Source organism: Oncorhynchus keta, chromosome 6 (genome assembly GCF_023373465.1).
Source record: "Oncorhynchus keta strain PuntledgeMale-10-30-2019 chromosome 6, Oket_V2, whole genome shotgun sequence".
In the NCBI taxonomy this organism is placed as follows: domain Eukaryota; kingdom Metazoa; phylum Chordata; class Actinopteri; order Salmoniformes; family Salmonidae; genus Oncorhynchus; species Oncorhynchus keta.
The window spans coordinates 15,077,059-15,097,280 of record NC_068426.1 but is presented as its reverse complement, the minus strand read 5'-3'; the positions used below and the strand labels follow the sequence as shown (position 1 = coordinate 15,097,280).

The 20,222-nt window shown below is 41.1% G+C and overlaps 3 protein-coding genes across 9 annotated transcripts; 2 read left to right on the top strand and 1 right to left on the bottom strand.

Moving 5' to 3' along the window:
• Nucleotides 1-730: 730 nt before the first annotated feature.
• LOC118385038 (peroxiredoxin-4-like) lies at nt 731-9,562 on the top strand. 3 transcript variants are annotated; one of them, XM_052520835.1, is made up of 8 exons: nt 731-767; nt 1,517-1,642; nt 5,581-5,698; nt 7,742-7,858; nt 7,956-8,078; nt 8,307-8,437; nt 8,563-8,597; nt 8,711-9,562. In XM_052520835.1, the coding sequence occupies exons 1-8, from the start codon at nt 746-748 to the stop codon at nt 8,759-8,761; spliced, it is 723 nt and encodes a 240-aa protein (XP_052376795.1). In that variant the 5' UTR covers nt 731-745; the 3' UTR covers nt 8,762-9,562. The 3 variants fall into 3 exon arrangements, with proteins under 3 accessions (XP_052376795.1, XP_052376794.1, XP_035627721.1); XM_052520834.1 differs by lacking the exon at nt 731-767 and adding an exon at nt 809-875; XM_035771828.2 differs by lacking the exon at nt 731-767 and having other exon boundaries at nt 1,308-1,642.
• A 2,361-nt stretch (nt 9,563-11,923) lies between these two features.
• LOC118385039 (diamine acetyltransferase 1-like) lies at nt 11,924-14,061 on the top strand. Its single transcript, XM_035771829.2, has 6 exons — nt 11,924-12,169; nt 12,370-12,421; nt 12,529-12,612; nt 13,231-13,332; nt 13,609-13,649; nt 13,787-14,061. The coding sequence occupies exons 1-6, from the start codon at nt 12,104-12,106 to the stop codon at nt 13,958-13,960; spliced, it is 519 nt and encodes a 172-aa protein (XP_035627722.1). The 5' UTR covers nt 11,924-12,103; the 3' UTR covers nt 13,961-14,061.
• Nucleotides 14,062-14,116: 55 nt separating this feature from the next.
• LOC118385040 (MICOS complex subunit MIC26-like) lies at nt 14,117-19,801 on the bottom strand. Of its 5 annotated transcripts, XR_008139050.1 has the most exons (7): nt 19,593-19,670; nt 18,255-18,356; nt 18,020-18,139; nt 16,103-17,771; nt 15,522-15,604; nt 15,273-15,361; nt 14,117-14,956 (listed from the first exon to the last, which is right to left on the bottom strand). XR_008139050.1 is itself a non-coding variant. In XM_035771830.2 (6 exons), exons 1-5 carry the CDS (start codon nt 19,653-19,655, stop codon nt 15,322-15,324), a joined length of 408 nt encoding a protein of 135 aa, XP_035627723.1. In that variant the 5' UTR covers nt 19,656-19,795; the 3' UTR covers nt 14,117-14,956; nt 15,273-15,321. The 5 variants fall into 5 exon arrangements, 2 of the variants coding, with proteins under 2 accessions (XP_035627723.1, XP_035627724.1); XR_008139049.1 differs by having other exon boundaries at nt 15,522-17,771; nt 19,593-19,669; XM_035771830.2 differs by lacking the exon at nt 16,103-17,771 and having other exon boundaries at nt 19,593-19,795.
• Nucleotides 19,802-20,222: the final 421 nt, after the last annotated feature.

Genomic DNA, 20,222 nt, shown 5'->3' with positions numbered 1-20,222 from the left:
CCATCCCTGTGGTACAGTTGATAACCATAGCTATGAATGCTAAAAAGCCAAAGCCAATTCTCACACTAATCCTCCCAGGATCCCTCCCCCTTGACCCATCTTCCTCTACTTTCTTCACTGCCTCAACATCTGACAGACACCCTCTGCACTACTCTAACCTCAACCTGTCTCTCGCACCAGACATTTCTGATCCCCAGCCCCATGGGCACCTGTACAATTAACACATGCTGCTTTTTTTCCCTTCAATACTACACATTCCTTTGTCTCATGCCCTTCTGCACACCTGGTAACCTCCCTCCTACACACTGCTGGGCCATGCCTATAAGCTTGACACCTGTAACAACATAATGGATTCGTCACAAAAGCTTGTAGTGGATAACTGAAATATCCTAACATCACTTTGTCGGTCAAAGACTCAACATCAACTCAAAAGAACAAACAATGACTTCTGTTTCACCTGTCACTACACCCTGTCTGTGTCGCACCAAACGATGAGCGTCACAAACACCGGGAATCTTCCCCTTCAGTTGATCCATTTTCGCATTTACCGTTACCCCAGTAATCACTCTTTTCAACAGCGCTCTTTTCTTTAGCGCAAAACAAGTCCCATCTCTGGTCCCCATTCGCGTGGCGCGGAACCCCTGCTCCCTCTGACCAGCGGGAAACACAATTATCACAAGGTCACGTAGGGTTACCTTAACCGATACCACAGCACCCAACGTTTTAACCCACTCTGAAACCATATATGGATCATCCAAAAGGCACCGGTAAACTTTCTGCAAAAATGTTACTCCTACCATCAGACTTAAAACAAATCTTTATCATGACCATCAGTGCAAGCCTCGGGAATTACCAGGCACATACAAAAGAAAATGGTAAAGTCATAAATAGAAACGATGTATAGACTGGTATATGATTTTTTTTATACAGGGACCTAGTTTCTCTTTTTTCTTCAGATTTTTATTACTACTTGTTCTTTTTTTAATTTTGTATTTGACTTTTGATTGATATTGTTATTCTACTGCATTGCTGAGGAGTTAACAAACAAGCGGTTCACTCTACCATGTGCACGTGACCAATAAACTTCGATTTGAATCTGCACATCCCTGTTTAAGATGAAGTAACACAATATGAACTATATTGTGAGGACCCTTGAATGCAAAAATAATAATGATCAAATAAATAAAATAGGAAATATATGCGTTCATCACATTGTTTTCATATAGTTCGATATACCCAAATCGATCATTATCAGACACTAATAACCATTTCCGTTTACTTGAACAAGGACGACCTCCTTTCAGGAGAAAGGGAAAGTACATTGCGAAAAGGTTCTATCGATCGAGGCCAATTTCGCGTTCACGTGAAATAGCGCCCCTGCACTTTCCTAGAAACTAGCTAGCTACGTGCTTTTAGCAAGACAGTGTAATGGACGTCATGCTTCATATGAAGATGTTAAAGGGCATTTTAAGTGTGTTTTGCACAATTTGTTTGGTCACCAATTTTTCCACTGCAGCCCAAGACGGCTCTAATGGGAAAAAGGACCAAGAGTGTCACAACTACGCTGGAGGACACGTTTACCCTGGAGAGGCTTTCCGTGTCCCCGTCTCTGACCATTCCCTGCACCTCAGCAAGGCGAAAAGTGGGTATTGTCCCTGTACAGTTGTACTTAACAATCACATTGTCTCAAATTATTTTAATCATTTTTTTACTCAACATTATATGCATATGGTACTTTTGTTTTTAGCTACGGCGCTATTTAGCTTGACTGCAGGCAACTTAATTAGCTAACGTTAGCTGACTTAATTTGCACCGTGTCTAGCTAATAATCTGCAAATTGTCCAGTTTTCCCTTGCAAAGTTCACCACTGACGTTAGCATAACATTTGTATGCGCGTTATTGTAATAATGCCAGCTTTTACTTGTAGATCAACATTAATAAGTAGTAGTTAGTACATTTGGACACGTTAAGCCAAAACGTTGCTCCAATTACTTTGTCGAGTACAGGAGTACCCGCGTATTAACAATTACTGCGTACCACACAATCCCAATGGATGCATCTCAGTCAGTTATGTGGGTTCCTTTTCGAGCTCACGCCTTCATCAGCATTCGTTAAGAGGCAGGTGAAATGTATATTCTCAGTAGGTGGCCTCCATTCGCTTTCACATTTCCTGCGTTTTCCAAACAAGATGGCTAGGTGACAAGGAAGCCAATACCAGACTTCTGAGATGCAACCATCCAGAATACACTATATATATTTAAGTGTTCCCTTTATTTTTTTGAGCAGTAATATATATATATATATATATATGAACACTTAAACAACGCAATGTAACTCCAAGTCAATTACACTTCTGTGAAATCAAACTGTCCACTTAGGAAGCAACACTGATTGACGAATTTCACATGCTGTTGTGCAAATGGAATATACAACAGGTGGAAATGATAGGCAATTAGCAAGACACCCCCAATTAAGGAGTGGTTCTGCAGGTGGTAACCACAGACCACTTCTCAGTTCCTATGCTTCCTGGCTGATGTTTTGGTCACTTTTGAATGCTGGTGGTGCTTTCACTCTAGTGGTAGCATGAGATGGAGTCTACGACCCACACAAGTGACTCAGGTAGTGCAGCTCATCCAGGTAGTGCAGCTCATCCAGGATGGAACATCAATGCGAGCTGTGGCAAGAAGGTTTGCTGTGTCTGTCAGCGTAGTGTCCAGAGCATGGAGGCGCTACCAGGAGACAGGCCAGTACATCAGGAGACGTGGAGGAGGCTGTAGGAGGGCAACAATCCAGCAGCAGGACCACTACCTCCGCCTTTGTGCAAGGAGGAGCACTGCCAGAGCCCTGCAAAATGACCTCCAGCAGGTCACAAATGTGCATACGGTCAGAAACAGACTCCATGAGGGTGGTATGAGGGCCCGACGTCCACAGGTGGGGGTTGTGCTTACAGCCAACACTGTGCAGGACGTTTGGCATTTGCCAGAGAACATCAAGATTGGCAAGTTCGCCATTGGCGTCCTGTGCTCTTCACAGATGAAAGCAGGTTCACACTGAGCACATGTGACAGAGTCTGGAGACGTCGTGGAGAACGTTCTGCTGCCTGCAACATCCTCCAGCATGACCGGTTTGGCGGTGGGTCAGTCATGGTGTGGGGTGGCATTTCTTTGGGGGGCCGCACAGCCCTCCATGTGCTCACCAGAGGTAGCCTGACTACCATTAGGTACCGAGATGAGATCCTCAGACCCCTTGTGAGACCATATGCTAGTGCGGTTGGCCCTGGGTTCCTCCTAATGCAAGACAATGCTAGACCTCATGTGGCTGGAGTGTGTCAGCAGTTCCTGCAAGAGGAAGACATTGATGCTATATGGACTGGCCTGCCCGTTCTCCAGACCTGAATCCAATTGAGCACATCTGGGACATCATGTCTCGCTCCATCCACCATCGCCATGTTGCACCACAGACTGTCCAGGAGTTGGCGGATGCTTTAGTCCAGGTCTGGGAGGAGATCCCTCAGGAGACCATCCGCCACCTCATCAGGCGCATGCCCAGGCGTTGTAGGGAGTTTATACAGGCACGTGGAGGCCACACACACTACTGAGCCTTATTTTGACTTGTTTTAAGGACATTACATCAAAGTTGGACCAGCCTATAGTGTGGTTTTCCACTTTAATTTTGCGTGTGACTCCAAATCAGAAGAAATAAGAAATGTGTTATACTCTGAATAGGACCATTATCCCAACTGTTACATGAAATAACTGCCCTTTTCGAGCTCATGCTAGGTAGCATAAGCCACACCAGCCATTTTGTAATGGCAGTGTCAGCCTTCTTTGAAGTTAAACAGCGGTTGGTATCCAATAAATGTTGCATTACCACCACCAACTAGACTAGTGTATAACCCTTATACTTTGCTTGAAAAAAGGAAAATAAATCAACTATTGCCCAATCATCTAACCCTACACTCATTAAAAACCCACCACCCTACTCCACTCTAAACCTACCTCAGGCCAACACTGACACCACCACTCGACACAGCCTGTAACTCTTGTAACGTCAAATCTCGTACACCAAAATACTTCTCGTTTGGTGCGACGCGCCTGCTCCCTCAGACCAGTAGTGTCAGCCAATCGGCTCCTTTGTTATTCAACATATGCCTTTCCATAATGGCAGCTGTGACTACTGCTACCTAGCATCAGGACGGAAAAAAAACTAGCAGTTTTTTAATCTTCGAGGTGTAACAGTTGGGATAACGGAGTACAACGCAGTTCTTAACCCTGTATTGAGGTTTGTTTTCCAAGTCATATCTTGTGCTGGCTCTGCGTGTTCTTAATCTAAACAGGAATCCTGTCTGACCCCAGTGCAGCTATAATCAAGAGTGGGGTCGACATCTATTCTGGCTGATATGCACCCAATGATGTGATGCTCCCCAAGGGATAGCCAAGTGTGCCACAAACCTGGCCTGAGATATAGGCCTACCTGCACACTGCTCACCAACAATGAACAAATACTATTAGTTGTCCCCCATGCATAATATACTGAACAAAAATAGAAATACAACATGTAAAGTGTTGGTCCCATGTTTCATGAGCTGAAAGAAGATTCCAGAAATTTCTATATGCACAAAAAGCTTATTTTGTGCACAAATGTGTTTACATCCCTGTGAGTATTTCTCCTTTGCCAAGATAATGCATCCACCTGACAGGTGTGGCATATCAAAAAGCTGATTAAACTGCATTATCATTACGCAGGTGCACCTTGTGCTTTGGACAATAAAAGGCAGCTCTAAAATGTGCAGTTTTCGCACAACACAATACCACAGATGTTTTGAGGGAGTGTGCAATGTGCATCCTGACTGCAGGAATTCCCACCAGAGCTGTTGCCAGAGAATTTTAATGTAAATTTCTCTCCATGAGCCACCTCCAACATTTTGTTTAAGAGAAATTGGCAGTTTGTCTAACTGGCCTCACAACTGCAGTCCACATGTAACCACAATAGCCCAGGACCTCCACGTCCGGCTTCTTCACCTGCAGGATCATCTGAGACCAGCCACTTGGACAGCTGATGAAACAAAGGACTAGTGGTCCTTCTGTGGCTCAGTTGGTAGAGCATGGCGCTTGTAACGCCAGGGTATTGGGTTCGATTCCCGGGACCACCCATACGTAGAATGTATGCACACATGACTGTAAGTCGCTTTGGATAAAAGCGTCAGCTAAATGGCATTTATTATTATTATATTATTATTTCTGTCTGAGGAAAAACTCATTCTGATTCTCATTCTGCACCCCTGCCCAGTCATGTGGAATTCGTAGAATAGGACCTAAAGAATTGATTTCAATTGACTGATTTCCTTATATGAACTGTAACTCAGTAAAATTGTTAATTGTTGCATGTTGAGTTTTATATTTTGTTCAGTATAAATGCAGTAATCATGTGCACAGCAGGATTTGTACCCTTCCTGTTACTTTTTCATTTTGAATCTGAAGACTTTTGATTTGTTTGTCCCTAAAAGGTGATCAGCAAATATCTTGCTTGCTCGTGCTTGGAACCATTATGAAATTATATATTTCTTTCTTATTTTTGCAGTTTCAAAGCCGGCACCTTATTTTGAGGGGTCAGCTGTGATCGATGGAGAGTTTAAGGAGCTCAAGCTTTCTGACTACAAAGGGAAATACCTAGTCTTCTTCTTCTACCCCCTGGACTTGTGAGTACTATCTTTTATTGACCTTCATCCTAAAACAAATCTCTGTACTGTTGGTTGCAACTGTCAGAAAATGTGTTCATAGGCTATTAACTTTCTGTTAGTAACTTTGTTACTCTATAACAGTGGTCGACATTCCAGGCATCCCTAGTCGATCACCAAACCTTTCTGTAGAAAAGTCAACGATAAAGGCTGGCACTTTTTTAAAAATGATTGTTTGTTGAGCTGTTGGTGGTAGGTGCACTTGATTCAGAAGCCCTGCGTACTGGATAAGCAAAGTGTTCCCATTTTTTAACTATTTTTTTTTTTCTGTCTGAAATGACTAACTCTGCCTACCCGGCGGACCGGGAGATCTTTGGCCACTCAATGTAGCCAATTGGATAGTTCAAATCACTGTGCCTACAGATCTTCCATGCCCCCGGCCATGGCAAAGTTTGAGACTAGCGTATGATGTAATCTTTTTTAAAACCATGACCTCAGAGACTGTCAAACAATAAAGCAAAGAGCTGCTGTTTTTGCATAATTTCATGTTTAAATTTTTTTTAAATGACTTTTTACCCCCTTTTCTCCCCAATTTTGTGATATTCAATTGGTAGTTAGTTGGTAGTTAGTCCATACAGACTTGTCCAAGTCTGTATGGACTCGGGAGAGGCAAAGGTCAAGAGCCATGCGTCCTCCGAAACACGACCCCGCCGAGCCGCGCGGCACCAATGTGCCGGAGGAAATACCGTACAGCTGGCTACCGCAGTCAGCGTGGATGGGCCGGTACTGCCACAAGGAGTCGCTAGAGCGCGATGGGACAAGGACATCCCAGCAGGCCAAACTCTCCCCTAACCCTGACGACGCTGGGCCAATTGTGCGCCGCCTCACAGGTCTCCCGGTCGTCGCTGGCTGTGCCACAGCCCGGAATCTAACCCAGATCTGTAGTGACACCTCTAGCACTGTGATGCAGTGCCTTAGACCACTGTGCCACTTTGGGAGGCCATGTTTACGTATTTGTTCAGCAGTGTCGACACTTTTGTAATTGTGTTGAATAAAAATATAAAACGTGTTTCTCTACTTCTACTCTTGTTGCAACTGCAATGAATGAGTAGCCAAGTGTATCGATAGCTCTGCGTTTTTAAAATTATTCTTAGCAGCTTGTCTATTTTACAATTGCGGAATATTTCAATTTGTCTAGTCATAGGAACAAAAGCGAGATCCGACTACAAAAAATAGTTTGGAAAGGTTATCCAACTCGTCATGATTTGACTTATTTTTTAAATTTTCTCCCGAGTTCCCTGTTGTCTTGAAAGCACAATCGGATGCATTTACCATCTGCCCAGTAAAATGAAAAAGCAAATTATTTAAATTTATGTTCCGCAGTACACCGCAAGTGCTAACTTATTACACTAACTTATCCCATTTTGTTATCAAAGCTCGTATTTTGAAATCTAATACTGTCTGAGAATAACAATATTGCCAGGCATAAAGGTAATATGCTGTGTTAATGTTTAGGCCTACTGCCCAAACCTCGTTCCTACATTTTTTTTAAATTTTTTTTTTACATGAACCTAATAAAAACAGTTAAGTCATGATTTAAAAAATAAGCAAAAATCTGAGCGGTAGGTCTCTGCTTTGTTTTTGACTGCAAAAGTTATCCTGACTGAGAAAAGGTTGGTGACCGACCACTGCTCTAAAATATCAAATAGAAATCTAAATAATCTGTGGTGTATTAATTACCTCTTGCAATGGAAACCGTTTACTAGTTTAAGAACCAAACGAAACAGGGAGGAACCTTCCTGTAGTTGTCCAATAGAAAGTTTTGCAACAGAATTGGGTAATGAATACACCCCAGCTTTTAATCGTGAGTCTGGCCTATTTGTTTTAGTATTTTATTATAAAATATACACTGTAGTAACTGTTTATACACTTTTCTGAGTTCTTACATGACATTTTCTATATTATAGAATCATTGACTGAATGAAAATGCAGTATGCTATGTCTAAAGTAATAATGCTGTTGGCTATGTATTATTCTGATGACCCTCACACTGTGTACCTGCAGCACATTTGTCTGCCCGACTGAGATTATTGCATTCAGTGATCGTGTGCACGAGTTCCATGCCATCAATGCTGAGGTTGTTGCCTGCTCTGTTGACTCACAATTCACCCATCTGGCATGGTAAGATTATAAGCATCACACCCCTCTTCAGAGGTGCTTGGACTTTTTCAGAGAACTTCAGCTTTTTTCCCTTGACCCTCTGGTTTTATGTTAACAGGATCAACACACCTAGGAAGCAGGGTGGACTTGGGCCAATGAAAGTCCCTCTGCTGTCTGACCTCACACACCAGATTTCCAAGGACTATGGAGTCTTCCTAGAGGATGCAGGACACACACTCCGGTGCAGTTACACTCACACATGAAGTAGAAACTACTACAAAAGATGATGCCTAGTATTGGTTTGATACAACTGCTATAGCCAGAACATTTTTCCTCATTAACCTCCTTTTATAAATCGGTTCAGTGAAAAGCGGTACAACAAAATACCTGTTAACTGTTTTAAGTTCATGAAGTCTAAATTCATGCAGTTTGAAACTGAAGCAATCATTGTTGTCATTCTCCCCCTCAGGGGCCTGTTCATCATCGATGACAAGGGAGTCCTGAGGCAGATTACCATGAATGACCTCCCGGTAGGGCGCTCTGTAGATGAGACCCTGCGGCTGGTTCAGGCATTCCAGTACACTGACAAACATGGTGAAGGTATGGTTCAGTCTCATCACATAACACATTCTCAGATATTACAGCTAGATACTTAACTACCTGTGGTTGCTATGGATGGTCTTTGTTTACAGTTTGTGTGAAATAAATACTTTTTCTTTTTGCAGTGTGCCCAGCAGGATGGAAGCCAGGCAGTGATACGGTGAGTTTCATACTGTGTGTGTGTTTCCAAATAAGTGCATGCATGAGAGAAATATTATTTTCATAGACATTGCTTGAGACAACTGTACTAATTCAGTGTATTACTCTCCATAGATAATCCCAGACCCATCGGGAAAACTCAAGTACTTTGACAAGCTGAACTGACCCTCCCTTGCTCTCTAAACACTTTGGTTGAAGCTCAGAATAAAAACAGGGTTTTTATAATCTGGTGTCTGTTTTGTTTTAGCAATGTACAGGCATATTTGACATTATTAAATCTCATCTAGTGATCTCTGAGTAAACTGGTTACTTTTGAGATGAGAAACAGGCCACGAACTACAACAACCAAATAATGCCTTTTGGAACTGAGTCACCCTCTCCTAATGGGAGACATTAGATGGCGCTGTTGATGAAATTAGTGAAATGCATGTATTCAATGTTTCTCCTATGATTTTTTTTATTTTTTATTTATTTTTTTCGCCCAGCAAGGTTGGCAAAGTTAGTGTAGTGGGCGTGGCCTTTTTTTTTTTTTTTTTTTTTTTTTTTAAGGCACTCTTGGCTGCAGACACAATGTTGCTGTTTTAAAACTAATTTCTTGCAATTCTACACATTTTGCCATTGTTTATGGTGTGTTCCTATGCTATAATGGTGCCCCAAGTCATGACATTTTGGGTATTTTAGATTCTCCCTGACTTAGTTTTTTTTATTTTGGTGATTGTTAGTTCTCAAAGATGAGAATTATTACATGACATACTTTACATACATACTTGATCTAGTTTTAGTCATATTTTTGGAGTCTAAATGAATATAGGGGAAACGCTGTTATTATATAATATGTTGAGTGTGCCAAATATGTCCCACTCCAATGGACTGGACACCAGATAACAGTTGGCTATAAACTAGTCGCTTGAGTATTGGGCATTCCTGGGGAGGGGTCCTATAATAAATAAATACTCTGGAATATGATGGACATGCACTCTGGAAATAATTTTAAATGTAAATTAAACTACAGTACATCCATAATGTGTACCTCAAAGTAAAAACACAATTCATTTACACAACATGTACAGTAGGTCTGCATGGTCACATGTCTCAATTAATGAAATGCCATCAGAATATCACATGCAGGACCAGTCAAAGAGAAACCAAACGTAAAGAGTTTCGTGGCAGTTCAAGGTCACAAGTTTATAGATCATGCCAGCATCTGCTTTCCTGGAGATTGTAGTACATCTGAGTCACTACTATGAAGCTTTGCAGAGCAATGCCATGGACTGAGTCATAAACATTTTTTAAATATGGTCTCTTATCTAGTTTAAATTACTCAAGACTTTTATAACTAACTGACACTTCCAATAAATCCTGGGATTTCACATAACTCAGACTGGCAGTACAATATTGCTGCCAAGACTGCAGGCCTATTTGACAAGAATAGGTGTTTTTTTTCTTAAGAATATTGGATATTTTGTTGACATAAAGAAGAGATGAAGGGCCCTTAACCTCAGTGATTCATGTTTAAGCCTATGTATTTACAATTAAGTTACAAAGGTGGGTACTGTGTAATTACAGTGTAGGCACACAGGGTTATGGCACTTACAACTGTGACCTGTAATTAGTCTACATGTGCCTACCAATGTGTACAATAAATACTCTGTAGATGTGCCTACCACGTAACTACATTTGTTTTTATGTCCCTTGATTGACCATCCCTTCTCAAACTTGTGATACATCATAAACATATGGACTATGTGTTTCTGATGGTACTGTGAAACAGATGTGTGCATGTGGGACAGCTTCAAGGCATTGTGAGACGCTGTTTTTACAATGTGGGTGTCACACAAATACTGTACACCATGTGACAAGATAAATAACTTTGGTCATTTCATGCATTTATCACATTACCTTTTTATATAAAACATGACCCATTTACAATACTAGTAAAAGTGTGTGTCATTGTGCACTGATTTTAATAACTTTATATATTTTTAAATAGACCCATTCCACAAAGTCAAGTAGGTCGTCTAGGCAAATATGACTGAATTAGAGTTAACCCTAAACCTATTGTAGAGAGTCTTTACAATGCATGGACAGATGTAGGCCTACTGTACATGCACTGTCATCAAGAGATGAGCATTAAGCAGCCTGCAGAAGTCCTAAAATGGGCGCGTTTGAGCTGGTCAATTTTGTCTAGTCCGATGGTCACCGCCTTTGAAAGTGTGTTGCATTATGGGAATAAAAATGAACTTTACAAAAAACCATGTGATCAAAGATCATGCAGATTTGATGAAATTGCCTTCAAGTCACTGCGAATGCTTCTCATCAACAGCAACATACAGACAACAGTCAAATGCAGGGTTTCCCGAACTCGGTCCTGCCCCCAATACATAGCTGAATCAAATAACCCAAAAGGAAGAGGTGAAGCGAGAGGATTTACCCCAAAATCTGTCCGTGTAAAATGAGCAAAATCGAATTACACTAGGCCTATTTGATCCAATAGAGGTTTGCAATGTTTAGGCTATTAACAAACGTACTGATATGAGTGGATGTACGTGGCATTCCTGCAAATTTTAGAAAAAAGACTTTAGTTGTGCCTGTTGTTCACAGTATGTCTGCCCTCTCATTTGATAGAATGGCCCCATCTGATCTCGCCTGCCTTCCATCTTTTGAGGACTTGTATTTCCAATGTTGGAGCGGTCACTCAACTATCTTGTCAATATAATAGATACTCTTTGACGTGATTGAAACAGGAACCAACTTTGCTGTGATTCTAAAAGCTACAGGGATACCTCTCTGAAACAATTGCACGCGCGTCATGTTTTCAATTTGAGTGTGTATGATGTGGAGGTATAGAAAAGTATATTTCGAAATGTTGTAAAGTAAACGGATTGTTTATAAATGTTTGTTGACACTGCCATGTTGATCTGAGCCTTGCTGTTAGAAAACCACTAACGTTGGTGTTTGTCTGTCGCAGGTGCACTTTCCTGAGTTTAACGCGGCATTGCTGAACGCACCACACCCAATGCACGGCAGAAACCCTATGACGTTGTTAGGCTATTTCCCCGTTTAGTCTGATTGACATTAGATAGCACAGCCACAAATTCTAAACGCAATTTCTCATAAAAATGTATGAAAACAACATTTGAGCTTTTTTGTCTTCATTTAAGGTTAGAGTTAGGCACTAAGTTCGCAGTGGGGTCAAGGTTAGGTTTAAAATCACATTTTAAGAATATTAATTTGAGAAAATACTTTGTTGTTTGGGGAACTAGTGACGACCGTTTTAGTCATCCGGATGTGATTGTGACATGCTTACGAAGTGCGTATAAAAAGGGGTAAAGCACTCTAGAAAGGTATTGCGCTGCCTGCGACCTAGGCGAATGTAATTCCGCACGAGCTGGAATCCTAACCTTACTGCGGGGGGTGAACTCCTGAGAAGCGGATGAAGAAACAGGTTTTGCTTCTTTTTACATTCCGAGGACTTGTAAGAAAAGGAAAAAAGAGTAAAAGAAGAAAATGTCGAACTTTATATTACGGAAAGCTGAGCCCAAGGACGTGTCAGACATATTGCGACTCATAAAGGTAGGAGGTTCCATTCCCTATGTTTAAGGATTTGTGTAGAAATGCATGAAGTCTTTCTCAAATCCCTGTTAGAAAAGTTTGATTTTCTTGTTCATTAAAAAAAGCCTAGGCATATTTCTCAATGTTATTGTGACATTTGACTAACAATTATTTTATTAACTATATAAGGATTTTTTTTTTTTCATGCCCTATATTTCCAGGAACTTGCTAAATTTGAAGAAATGGAGGAGCAGGTCATCTTGACAGAGAAAGGTAGTCTACTCTTAGGCCCGTGTTTGTTTGGCCTATTGTGACCATATGAAATGTTTCCCCAAACAAATCCGAAGTCTCTTCATAAATGTCCTCATAATTTACTTTAGAACTACTCGAGGACGGCTTTGGGGATCATCCGTTCTACCATTGCGTCGTCGCGGAAGTCCCTGATGATCATCAGAGCTCAGATGGTAAAATATGTTGTAATTTGGTTTCCACGTTCTCTCGCTCACACCACACACATTTCAATGACCGTTTGTAAGGAAATAGTGCAACGATTAAATCATTCCAGGGAAAATCCACTCCAACTCAATTTTTGTATTTTATTTTTTACATTAGTCCAATGTTTATAGTCCCAACAAGTTTTGCATATGTCAACAGGCAAGTTTTCAAGATATTGGACGTTCAAGAAGCAAAGTAACTCCTGCCATCATTGGGATGAGACGATATGCGTTTGAGTGGCGTTTCCCTTTTAAATTCAAAACTTGAAATGTGCAGTGTTGGTGTGCATAACTCGAAGTCCAGTTTCAACTCGGACAACCTCGCAGAGCATGATTTATCTCAAGGACCAACCTGACCAAGCATGGACTCTGATATTAATCATGATGTGGTTTGGAATGTCAACTTATAAATTCTCCAACACCTAGTTATATCATAATTAGGCCCCATAGATTTTCCTGACTGACCAAGACCAATGTCCATTATCATACACAATAAGCCCAGTGGGGTTTAGCATCAAGTCCTAGTAGTATAATAGTTTTACACTTACTTCCTTGCCGGTTTTGATGTGGATGTTTTCACTGTTCTAGGATACACTGTCATTGGGTTTGCCATGTACTACTTCACCTATGACCCCTGGATTGGAAAGCTGCTCTACCTAGAGGACTTCTATGTGATGAAAGAGTTCAGGGGTAAGTATTGTCTACCCTGAGTCTTGTCATAAAATATTTTTATTTTATTTCACCAGGTAAGCTAGTTGAGAACAACTTCTCATTTGCAACTGCGACCTGGCCAAGATAAAGCATAGCAGTTCGACACATACAACACAGAGTTACACATGTAATGAACAAAACATAATCAATAATACTGTAGATATGATGTGTTATTTACTTTGAAGGCAAGTGAATCAGGGTCCATGGATCCAGAGCTTAAAAATCAATGTAACCTTTGATCCTGTTTATTCTCAGGTTATGGTATTGGGTCAGATATCCTGAAGCTTCTGAGTGGGGTAGGTCTACTTTTTTGCAATCAATTCACCGGAAGGACATTTTCTTTTCCAAAACATGAAAAAGTTGAGCCTATGGAACAATCTCAAGCTATTTGATGACCCTGTCCAGTCTAACTTTATTGTCCTCCCTTCAACAGACTGCAGTTAAGACTCGCTGCAGTAGCATGCACTTCATTGTAGCAGAGTGGAACAAGCCGTCCATAGAGTTCTACAAGCGCCGTGGAGCCTCAGACCTGTCGGATGAGGAGGGCTGGCGACTCTATGCGATTGAGAAGGATGACCTGGTTAAGATTTCTACCAAGACGCGCTAAATTTGTCAAATGATTACTGATGGCAGCCTTCCCCCTTTGACTCCATTGGCAATGTTTTTAATTATTTTTTAAAAATGTGTATCATTAAATACAGAACCTTATTTGTTAAAGTTCTTCATGCAGGACTGGTTATATATATTTTTTAAAACATAACTAAAGTCAGCAAGTTCAATTTACTTGCATCTGACTGGTTGTGAGTGACCTACCTTCATCAAGGAAATGGGGATACCTAAGTCAACTGATGTCTTAAACATTTAACATCACCCCAGAACTATACTGACATCAGCTAGTCATGTGATTGTGTACTAGCACATAGAGGAATCGGCATGTTGCTTTCGAAACTCCTTATGTTTTTCTACCAATGATAACGTCTGGCTCAGAAGTAGGGGCTTGTTTATGGAAGGACAGGACTCTTAAATGTCTTGTCAAACAAGTATTTTTTTTCCCACTCATTTGTCCTCACATGCCTAGAGTGCCATTATAGTATTTTTTTGTGGCCTTTAGTTTACTGTAAAAAAAGCAATGTTGTCAATAGATACAAAACATTTTCAGGTCAACATAGATACAGTACATTTAAATCACAAAATTGAACATACATTTTATAACCTAAGTGACTGGTCCTGGGTAAATGCCAGAGAAACACTGGGATATTGCAGATTTGGGAGTTAGCCTAACAATATGTACAGTAGCATACAGGGAGCTGGACCTGTTATACCTGGGAATACTGCTAATCTTTGTCGATCCTATCACACCTTATCTGAAATAAGTCACTAAGCCTTTAGCTGCAATAATTTGTTAGCATAAGCACCTGCTATGTAAAGTACACTGTGTTTTATCATGAATTGACAAGTGATTGGGGTGTTCTATACATCTGCAGGCTGATCAAGAGGCTAATTGACCACCAGGTCAATGAAGGTGCTGGAAGACTGGTATTGTGCAGAAATGTTCAGGTTTCGGACTCTGCAGCTGAGCTGTTTTCCTCTTGTTTTTCATTGGCTGTGAAAGTAATCATGGCAGCATGTGAAAATTCAGACTTGACAACCCTTTACACATTTTTGTAACCTTTTATTTAACTAGGCAAGTCCACTTGAAACATTCTTATTTACAATGACTGCCTACCCCGGCCAAATCCTCTAACCCGGATGACGCTGGGCCAATTATTGGACCCCCGATCGCGGCCGGTTGTGATACAGCCCGGTATTGAACCAGGGTCTGTAGTGATGCCTCTAGCACAGCGATGCTGTGACTGATACACCATTTGGGAGCCCACAAATAATCTGTATTAGTTTTGGACCTGACAGGATGAGCTCACCTTCCCCTCTACAGGTGTGGTGGTGGTGGACTTGAAAAATGTCTCTATGTTAGCGTAGCCCTGCAGGGCGAAATCGTACAACGAGTGTTCTGTGGGAAGGAAAAATAGCTTCAACACAACAGTATACTGTACATGGAGAACTGAATATCACAAGATTACCCTACAGCATGTCTTGGCATGGAACAATATTCATTTTCTCCCACAAGTACAAATAAAAACAACATACGATATATTGACACGCTCACTCACCTTGGCGATTGATGCGGCCGCTTGGGGGTAGTACATAGTGTCCCGCAGCCATCAGCCCTGTAGGGTAGATGAGCTTCTTCACCCTGGAGCCCAGGAGACACAAGAGTGGGGACCACAGACTATTTTTATTCAAGAAGATAGATTAGAAGCAAGAAAGGAAAAACTGGATAGGGCAACAGGAAGCAGTAGTAGGCCTGATATTTGATATGGTCTGGAGGCAACAGCTCTACCGCTAGACCAGACTCTAGCTCAGAGACTCACTGATACAGAGTGTTTGCTTAAACACAGAGACAAAGTGGATAAACCCAAACACACAATGGAGATAAAAAAAACAGGGTACTCGTCATCCAAACTCAAAACTAATACCTCTTGCAAGAAAGAGTCCAACGATACCAGCAAATCCATAGACCGCAACCCAATCCAAAGTAACTACTAAACAGTCAGGTGTCCCACTGAGTGGCCCCAGTGGGAATTGAACCCACGCATTACAAGCACCATGCTTTAACAACTGAGCCACACAGGATCACAGTAATGAGTAATGTGTGCACTTTGTGTGTATCACGGGGTGTGTGTTTTCTTACCACTTCCTAATTGGATGGCACTTTCAACCTTGGGCTTCACTTTTACAATGGTACCCTGAACCCTACAGGAGAGGACAGTACAGTGAACATGTAACATACATCCGGTAATATCACCCAATGTCTGCACCTTGACAGCTATTCAAGAATGGATAAATGCTTATTTTTAATTGTTAAAGAATAAGTTCACATTTAATAATATGATAACATGATAATACTATATTTCATAGTAAATATGCTCTTGCCAAATAGTCTTAAATTTAAGGTTACTGAGCACACTGTGCACCTGTGATGCTTTACGTTGTTTGTACTGGTAGTATAACTAGTGGTAGGACTGCCATGCCCCCAGAAACCTCATCCAGTTCTGTGGGCCTTAAGCACTGGCCATTCTGTTATCCAGTAGAGTGCTTGAGTTGAACATCAAACCACAGCACTTTGTGTACCATTGACTCATTGTAAAGACATTCTGCACTGTACAAGAACAACTACCAATAAAGTTCCAGCCAAGTCGCTGTACTGACAAACATGTGCTGTATGTTAATGAGCTGCTTATCTCTGGACTGAAAGAGTCAATGGGGAGAGGTAAGGAGGGCAACTAAGAAACAGTGAACACAGTGACAAACACAGATGTCGAGATCCCCTACTCAGACGTTGCATGCATCAACCAATGGTTGAGTGTGTCATCGACTCACAGATTGCTAAAACATATGATGTGGTTAGCTGATACAAAAAAAGGACCTATCCAGGCATTGTAAGGTCTGGCATGTGTCAGCAGTACCTGTGAATTTTTACATTCTTTATAGAGTACTTTACCAGTCTCTTAAAATTAACTAATCAGCTTAATCTTTATCCCCCTCTTTGAGTTTATGATGATTCTGTGTGTGTGTGTGTACACAAGTGTATGTGTTCGTGGCTATGGGGAGTACCTGAACCTTTTCCACTGTCGAATGGCTTGTTTGCTAAAAGGGTAGCAGATCGTTGGTGTGATCACATGGGCAGAAGCAGAGCAGCACAATCACAACTAACACTTCACAGCAGACAGACAAAATCATTCCAACACGTGCAATGATTATCGATTGCAGCATGAATTCACAGTAAAGGTCTACTGATCCATGTGAAATGTACAGATTTACTGCCGCCGTGATATGCAACTTTTCAGGGAAGTTAGGAACAATTATACACAGGCAGTTAGGAAAGCTAAGGCTAGCAGAAATTTGCATCCTGTAGCACAAACTCCATGGAGAATAAGAGCACCTCCTCCCAGCTGCCCACTGCACTAAGGCTAGGAAACACTTTCAGAGCTGGTCATGGGTGCACCTCAGCCACGCTCAAGGTACTAAACGATATCATAACCGCAACTGATAAGAGACATTACTGTGCAGCCGTATTCATCGACCTGGCTAAGGCTTTCGACTCTGTCAATCACAACATTCTTATTGGCAGACTCAACAGCCATGGTTTCTCAAATGATTGCCTCGACTGGTTCACCAACTACTTCTCTGATAGAGTTCACTGTGGCAAATCGGAGGGCCTGTTGTCCGGACCTCTGGCAGTCTCTATGGGGGTGCCACAGGGTTCAATTCTCGGGCCGACTCTCTTCTCTGTATACATCAATGATGTCGCTCTCGCTGCTGGTGATTATTTGATCCACCTCTACGCAGACGACACCATTCTGTATACAGTGGGGCAAAAAAGTATTTAGTCAGCCACCAATTGTGCAAGTTCTCACACTTAAAAAGATGAGAGAGGCCTGTAATTTTCATCATAGGTACACTTCAACTATGACAGACAAAATTAGAAAAAAAATCCAGAAAATAACATTGTAGGATTTTTCATGAATTTAGAAGGAGATAATAGAATATAGAAGGAGATAATGACTGTCACCCAGTAGCTCACTGGTGAGTAGGGTTATCAATGTACCTGACACCGAGTAACATATGGCTCTGCCAGTTTCCTTAGAGTGGTAACACCTGGCTCCAAGTGCCCTATATCTGGCTCCACATAGCGGAACTTCTGCTGCGGTGTAGTGTAGAGGGAGAGCTGTAACAAACAACATTTTACATGGGTCAGTTACCTCATACCAATGTTGGCTTGCCTCAGACAGGAAGTATGCTGACAGATTTCAGAAAGTGTGATTCTGTGCACAATGCAGTACCTCATTTGTATTTAAGGTGACATTGGGCTTGTCCTCGGCGGCAGCTAACACAGTACCTGACATCAGGCTGAGAGTTACAGGCACAGCAGCCACCCCTGCTACCTGAGGTGACACAGAACAACTGGGACATCAACAGTTTGGTCTACACTCTCTCAGTCACACAGAGAAATGATAGGTCTCAAGGCTATTATTCACGTTTTGCAGTTGAGAGCATATCCACTCTCAGCATAGCAGCATAAGCAAACACACGTCACATTTTGGAACAAAGAAACATTTACACAACACACAAAATTTCACCCCAAAATATATATATATATATATATGTATTGGAAGCTCTTCAGGTTTTTTTTCTCCATTTTTTGATTGTCAATCATTTACATGAATTTAGCTTGACATACTGTTCAGTGGATTATAGACTTGACTCGTGCTTGTTTGCAAAGGTCAAACACATGAACACACAGACACACATTTTTGAGAATGTGAATATTGCCTTCATTAATATTAAGTATTAAAAACAATTGAATACTGAATAAATACTTTCCAAATATTTGGCTAAAATGTTACATTTAGTAGCTGAGACATACTATTGGAGGGCTCAATGGAGCCATCCCAATGTTGAACGTTTCACAGGCCCAACAGTCCATTCAGACCTGCAAACACCCTAGGAGTAGACGCTAGAAGTTGTAATAAAATTGAGAATTGAGGCCCTTAAGATTTACAAAAAAAACTGTGTTGCCATCTAGTGTCAAATAAGTGTATTGTTAATCCCATTAAGTGGGGACTTGATAGCTACACACATTTACCGGTTATCAAGTGTCTGTCCAGTTCATGAATTTCTTGCAGTCACATCATAGCCTAAAGCATTTCCACACTGTAGCAACAAGATGACAAAATGGTAAACTCACTGGTTAAATAACACGTGTGAAAAAGTAACTAGGCGAGTTTACTCACTTTTTAAATTAGCTGGCTATGGATTACTAGTGACATATTGGCTACCTTACAGCGCCATAAGGAGTTAACGTTGTTCAGTTGGTTATTAATGTCCCCGACATACTGCATTTTTATTTTTTATTTTTTTATTATAGGTTTTATACTACATTATGCACTTCTTGCAAAGCAATGCCCTTGACAGTCTGGTGTCTGGCTCGCTGTCCTTAAAAGCCTCTGGTGCGTCACCGGGAGTTCGAGTCCCCTAAATATTTTTTTATGAAACAGATCGCTATTCAATTCAAATAATAAAATGTAAAAACACGACAATAAATCTATGTGGACTGAAGACGACATACATTAATGCAAGTGATTTAGTTGTTACGTAGTAAATAAAGTTTATATTCTCACCTTGTACATGATCCTTTTTGCGGTGCCAAACTTCAAGTACCTACGGTGTATGAGAGGGGACATGCTGCTTCTCTGGCTGCATTCCAATCCGTTCTTGTTACCTTCTTTCAATTCTGGTTCATCTACTATAGGCCGGTGCTCTCATAATAAAACCAATGAATAACCTGATAATTACTTGATAGTAACTTGTTATTTAACAAATAGCAGAATGCAAATGTCGACAATCAGTTTACTGTAAAGTTTTTGTGGTCTTTTTTCAGTGCTCATTAGCTCAGGAAAGGTGGATTTGACATTGGCTCATGAAGTCAGTATTCTAATCATCCTTTAGCAACTCTTCTCAAACAAGTCAGTAGCCAAACAACATTGCAGGAGTGGATAATGAAATATGGGTAAGGGGCCATATATTCATTATACAAGACGAGGCGCACATAATCAAGTCTGCCTTTGTTGTTAAATGTCTCACTGAGATACACTACATGACCAAAAATATGTGTTAACCTGCTCGTCCAAAATCATGGGAATTAATATGGAGTTGGTCCCCCCTTTGATGCTACAACAGCCTCCAATCTTCTGGGAAGGCTTTCCACTAGATATTGATGCCGGGACTTGCATCCATTCAGCCACAAAAGC